The sequence below is a fragment of the Nicotiana attenuata genome, chromosome 10 (genome assembly GCF_001879085.1).
Source record: "Nicotiana attenuata strain UT chromosome 10, NIATTr2, whole genome shotgun sequence".
In the NCBI taxonomy this organism is placed as follows: Eukaryota; Viridiplantae; Streptophyta; class Magnoliopsida; order Solanales; family Solanaceae; genus Nicotiana; species Nicotiana attenuata.
In genome coordinates this window covers 41,305,169-41,311,708 of record NC_031998.1, presented here as the reverse complement: position 1 = coordinate 41,311,708, position 6,540 = coordinate 41,305,169, and the positions used below count along the sequence as shown (strand labels likewise).

The following is a 6,540-nucleotide window of genomic DNA, read 5'->3' as shown; positions in this document are numbered from 1 at the left end:
TTTTATGCTATCGGGGTCAGAATACGATTCTGAGAGTTGGAACAGCTCTGTCTTGTCATTTGGGACTCGTCTGCAAAATTTGGCGCCATTCCGGGTTGATTTGATTGGTTTCGGCACGAGTTTTCAAAGTTGGAAGATTTGGAAGTTCATAGTTCGATTTATGGCGCGATTTGCATTTCCGGTGTTGTTTGATATGATTTGAGACCTCGAGCGAGACCGTCTTAGGTTATAGAACTTGTTTGTGTGCTTAGATAGGGTCCCGGGGGCCTCGGGTGTGATTCGGACGAGTTTCAAATGTTTTGCATGGTTTTGAGCATGTCTGATTTCTGGTGTTTTCGCACCTGTGACCTTGGAGCGCAGGTGTGGATCCGCTTCTGCATGAGCCTGATCGCACCTGCGATCTTTAAGGCCTGGAAACTAGTTCGCTTCTGCAAGTGCCGGAACGCAGGTGCATAACTGCTTCTGCGGTTGATGCATCGCATCTGCGAAGGAGCCCCCAATTCTGCGCTCCTGTTATCGCTTCTGTGGTGCCGCTGATGCGGCTAATTGTCCGCAGATGCGGACCTAGGCCTGTAACTGAAGTTCGCAAATGCGAACGTCTGCCCTCAAATGCGGTAGCGCAGATGCGCTTTAGTATCCGCAGATGCGAAAATGCTGGGCAGAATCCTTTATATCGAGGGTTTGGCCATTTTCTTCATATTTTGAGCTTTGGACTTCGATTTTGGGAGCTTCTTTTGGGGGTTTTCAAACAAATCGATTCTGTAAGTGTTCTTCACCTAGTATCTAATATATACCATGATTTTATCCTTGTTTTTATCATTTAAATTGTGTTTTGGGTTGGGAAAAACATTGGTTTTTGAAGAAAATTTCTAAAATGAAAAATCATAATTTGAAGGACCAAAATGGTATTGAAAATTGATAATTTTTGTATGGTTGAACTCATACTGGAATGGGTATTCGAATTTTGTAAAATTTATCGGGTTCCGATGCGCGGGCCCGGGGGTCGACTTTTGGACCGATTTTTGAATTTTGTTAAAGATTTAGACTTTATGATTCAGAATAGTTTCTTATGTGTTTTATTTGTGCTTTGAAGTTATTGATTGGATTTGAGCCGTTCGGAGGCCGTCACCCGAGAAGTGCATTTTAGAGTATCGGTTTGTCGTCTTTGAGGTAAGTATCTTGCCTAACCTTGTGGGGGACTACCCTTAGGATTTGAGTCTTCTATGTTGCTTGTAGTTCGTGTACGCAAGGTGACGAGTGCGTGCTCGGACATATTTGTGAAATTGGCCTTTTAGAGTTCTTAGATCTTTATATTCATTATGCATGAATGTGTGCTTGACATGAGTGAGTTTCCTATTTACTAGTTTCACCTCTACATGCTTAATTGGAATTAATTGCTTTGTGATTCACACTTATTGCCTAATCGACTCCTATTTAACTTAACTGAGGAATTTCGCCTCTCATATTTTCATGCTATCTTTTCATAGCTGCTTGTCTTATTTGAGAATTATTATTATCCCTCCTAATATTGTTTCGTCTTAAGTGAATCTAAGATCATCTTTCCCTAATTGAATTGTCGAATATCCTCGTAGCTTTCCAACCTTAAAAGGAGTCTAGATAACCTATATCTTTGTTGACTTGCCTTAATTTTTGGACTACTAGACTCGTGATGATCTCCTTGTTAATGACTTGTATATTGTGGGATCTTTGGTACATGTTAGTTTTCCCTTTGTTGATCTGTTCCCTTTATGCCATTATTATTTTCTGTGGTTATTCCTTGTGAGTTGGTTCTATTGTTTTTTTTGTGGTTTACAGTTCTTGAGTTGATTTACTTGTCATACCTTGTATTATTATCATTGTTGTTGTTGTACGTGTTGTGGTGATGTACGCATTTTCTGCTGTGCTGTAACTGTTATTTCTGTTGGTTGCGCTGCATATTTACTTTGGGAATATGGAACGGTATTCCAGGAGATCCCACTGCATGTTTACTTTGGGACTACGGAACGGTATTTCGGGAGATCCCACTGCATGTTTACTTTAAGACTACTGGACGGTATCTCGGAAGATCCCCTATACTGGATATTTACTTTGGGACTATGGAACGGTATTCCGGGAGATCCCCCTACACATTTATAATTTGGACTACGGGACGGTATCCCGGGAGATCCTTTGTACATTTACGTTTTGGACTACGGGACAGTATCCCGGGAGATCCCCCTATACTGGATATTTACTTTGGGACTACGGAACGGTATTCCGGGAGATCCCCCTGCACATTTATAATTTGGACTACGGGACGGTATCCCGGGTGATCCTCTGTACACTTAAGTTTGGGACTACGGGACGATATCCTAGGAGATCCCTTGTTATTATCACTGTGTTCGGAGCTGTTGTTTACATTGATCCTATCCTTGTGTAAACAGTATATGTGCTGTCTGTTCTTGTCCTTATGCTTACTAGCTGGTATGAACTATGTTAGGACACTTGCACAAGCATACACGTGGCTAAGCACCCTTAGCGGATAGGAGGCTCCTTGAGATTTCTAAGTATAGACTCACACCCTTGTTATTTTCCTTCCATGTGATAATGACTCTTTTGGGCACGTGAGTTGTCAGTATGGTTATGAGGTGTGATGAGGGCACAGGATGCCAAGTGTTAGGGTTCAGGTATTGAGACCCGTATTGTATGATTATGCGATGAAGTGTCACAGGGTGACTTATATTCGAAGGATATTTATTTAAAAGGTTTATATTCGAAAGGTATTCATTTTTAGAGAACTATTTTGGAAAAAATATTTACTTGAAGGAAGTATAATTCGAAATGTTTTTATCAACTGAAAGATTTGACTAATTGATTGAAGTTGTTGGCTATGACCTGATGTGAAAGCTGCCGTAGCTGCTGAGTTGTGACTTGTCCTTACTGTATTTGTGATTCGAATTTGGGTTGTATTTTTGTTCACTTTATGTTCCGCTGTTACTTGTTGTTTTCTTTCCTTATCGTAGTTACTGTATTGTTAGCAATATCGCTTAGTCTTTATATAGATATCATGTTCGGTTGTTTCTATACTTATACTTGTTCTGCTTATTTGACCAGTGGGTGTCTTGACTGTTCCTCGTTACTACTCCACCGAGATTAGTCTTGATACTTACTGGGCACCGATGTGGTGTGCTCATACTACACTTCTGCATATTTTTTTGTGCAGATCCAGGTATTGTTCGATAGTAGTTGTGCGGATTCTTGCCGAGGAGACTCAAGGTAGCCCTGCTACTGCGTTCGCAGGCTTCGAAGTCACCTTCCTATTGCATATTCATACTGTTGTACTTATTTCCATACGGTTATGTTTAGAAGTTGTAGCGAAACTCTGTAGAGCTTATGACTTGTACTACCGAGTTTTGGGAATTATAAATTTTGTAGAGATTTCTACTTCGAGACTGTTAAATTTCATTTATTATTATTATTATTATTATTATTATTGTATTTTAGTATGAGTTAGGCTTACCTAGTCCCTAAGACTAGGTGCCATCACGATACCCAAACGGAGGGAAATTTAGGTCGTGACATGGTAGTTCTCACAATTCTCCGCATACAAAATAATCTACATAATAGTATGAACATATTGTAACTAGCAATAAGAATATTTATTCCTATATTATTCTGACTATAAATCATATTTAGACATGAATTAATTAAATTACAAATACTAAATTTTATTGATTTTTTACTATAACTTTGAATTAGTTTTCCAACGAGAACAAATTATACAATATGTGTATTTTAATCCTTTTTATTGTGACAATGCGTATGAGTAACGTATATAAAGATGTGGCATATATTTTTCAATTATGTGCATCCACATATGATATTGTCGGCATACAATGTCCTTGGAAATAGTGATTTGGTGGGGTCTTATCCAAAATATGCCGAACTGGCAAAAGGACACAGTCAGCTACGCGGTGAAAATGGAGTGCAGTGACTTACTGCCAAAAATCCTAAACCGATAATATAGCAATTAATCAGCTCCTCCACCGAATCCCTAGATGCCCATCTCTGGATTCTTTTCCTCTAAAAACACTTATCTAAATCCAATTAATTCAAATTTCAAAACATGAAAAAAAGTAAAAAGAAAATGCCAACGCAAATACACGCAAGCACATTAATAAACAAAGAGGCCTTAATCCTCTCCTCATCCCAAATCAGATCCGACACATAGTCTGCATTATCAATTACTATATCCAAAACCAGAAATTTAGGAGTTGTTAATCTATTTATTAAGGAAAAAAGAAAGTGAAAAGGAAAGGGGAAATTTGTTTATGGATAAAGCCCACAGTTTATATCTGACTCATTTACCCCACCTAATCCTTTTTCTTTTTCCTTTTTCACTTTTTTGACATTCAATAATTCTTTTCTTCTTCAATTTGTTCTCTCTTTTTATAAGTTTCCACGGAGAGACACACAGCCACAATCTATTTTGGCCCTTCTTTACCTCTCAACCACCACAACCTTACTTTTCCTGTTGAAAAAGTTTAGGGGTTTGTCATTGCGTTCTTGTTCTATTCGAAGAAATTTATTCTTGATCCAAAAGGGTAGGTGGGTTTTGTGGGAATTTGTCGTTGGATGCTAAATTCTTGACTAATCCTCAGATTTTTAGGAGAAAAAAAAATGGCTTGTTCGTTGAAAACTGGATTTTCTGTTTCTGGTTCCTGCGATTGCTTTTTCAACAACGCAAACAAAGGCTTTTCTGTTCGCTCTTCGGTTGGGGCTTTAAATATTACAGCTTTAACACCCAAAGAATTTCTGGGCAAATCTTTGGATGTATCGAATCAGATTGGTTTAAGCCATTGGAATGTTAAAGCTCCAAAACCCATCTCCATTAATGTATGTAAAACTCTTTATAGTAACTTTCTCTTTTATTTTTTGATTTGGCCTTTTTTGGGTTCAAAGATTGAATCTTTTTGTGTTTTTTGACTATTAGGCACAAGCATCAATATGTATAAGCAAAGCTCAAAGATGGTGGGAAAAGGCCCTAAAACCCAACATGGTAGAAATTCATTCAGCAAAAGAGCTTGTTGATTCATTGTTAAATGCTGGGGACAGATTGGTCATTATTGACTTTTATTCCCCTGGTTGTGGAGGTTGCAGGACTTTACATCCTAAGGTTTGTTAATTAGTACTAATATGTCTGTTTAATTTTACCTAAGATGACTTTAATTTTCCTTTTTCACTTTTTTGTGTTATAAAAATCTCACCTTTTTCCCCTCAATGTTTGTAGATATGTCAACTGGCTGATTCAAACCCGGATGCTATTTTTCTCAAAGTAAACTATGAAGAACTCAAAGCCATGTGTCATGCTCTTCGAATTCATGTTTTGCCCTTCTTTAGATTCTATAGAGGTGCAGAAGGCAAACTTTGTAGCTTCAGCTGTACTAATGCAACAGTAAGTTACTCAAAACTCCTGTTATTTTTTGCTAGGGTGCGCAAACTCTCCAAAATATTGTCCAACTCGTGTTGGATCCTCAAAAAATATACTACTTTTAGGAGATCTGACATGCACCCTCCGACATTTTCGAGAAGTCCGAGCAACTATAGATTTTTAGTTTCTCACAGACCAAAAATATAGAAGTCCTAGTTTCTTATGGCAATTTTATTATTATGCAGATCAAGAAATTCAAAGATGCATTAGGGAAGTATGGGACTGATAGGTGTAGTCTTGGTCCAGCAAAAGGACTTGATGAGTCTGAGCTGTTAGCTTTAGCCTCAATTGGTCAATTATCAAGAAATCAGTCCTTGGATTATTCAATAAAGGATGGATTAGAAAATTTTGTGCTATCAGGGGTGGATCTATCCAGCAATTTTGATAATAAGTTGGGGCGAAAAGAAAGCAACGAGTTGTTGATGGCCTAACATGGAGATCTGAATAAAGATTGCAAGAATTTTTTTGTAGCAAATTTGCTTTGAGAATGTAAATATTATTAATGTGGTTTTCCATAAGCAGGGCTTGGTGTTTTTGGATAAGCCCTGCATATTTGGTCAATCTGTCATTGGATCAAACATAGTCATTTTGTTAAGCAAATGAAATAGATTATGCTTATGTTTTCGATTACCGTTTTATCCATTATTATCCTTTATAGAATGCTAGTATTAGAATATTTTTCCTCTTCTTCAACTTAATCAAATTAATGTACTTTCCCTAGGCGAAGGAAAAATTAGTGTTATATGTTTAGCTATTTTATTACGTACGGAGTTAATTTATTTTTGTTGCTTGAGCCCCTCCTCTCGTAACAGGTGATTCAAGCAATTCCCAACTAAATCTTTTAAATAATTTCAAAGCTTAAACTTTGACTAACAGATCTTTTAAAAAAGGAATTAGGAAAAGCAGAACATCTTCAGTTCAAATATCTCCAACGCAAGTCCAGGATAGCGTTCAAAATATGCCGGCGATTGATTCCATGTTTGAAAGCTTTACGAAGACAAATTTGTCGCTCTTTCAAAGTTTTACAGAGTCTAAATACCATGTGTGTCCGCCTACAATATTCCAACCCC

The 6,540-nt window shown here is 37.6% G+C and overlaps 1 protein-coding gene across 1 annotated transcript; it reads left to right on the top strand.

Moving 5' to 3' along the window:
- On the top strand, positions 4,365-6,108 carry LOC109233370 (thioredoxin-like 1-2, chloroplastic). Its single transcript, XM_019399222.1, has 4 exons — positions 4,365-4,875; positions 4,973-5,155; positions 5,270-5,434; positions 5,656-6,108. Exons 1-4 carry the CDS (start codon positions 4,660-4,662, stop codon positions 5,899-5,901), a joined length of 810 nt encoding a protein of 269 aa, XP_019254767.1. The 5' UTR covers positions 4,365-4,659; the 3' UTR covers positions 5,902-6,108.

Bases quoted from the DNA above. Each gene is read 5' to 3' on its own strand.
- LOC109233370 (XM_019399222.1), top strand. From the start codon at position 4,660: ATGGCTTGTTCGTTGAAAACTGGATTTTCTGTTTCTGGTTCCTGCGAT. The intron at 5,156-5,269 runs GTTTGTTAATTA...CAATGTTTGTAG, and splicing joins GCAGGACTTTACATCCTAAG to ATATGTCAACTGGCTGATTC. The intron at 5,435-5,655 runs GTAAGTTACTCA...ATTATTATGCAG, and splicing joins TCAGCTGTACTAATGCAACA to ATCAAGAAATTCAAAGATGC.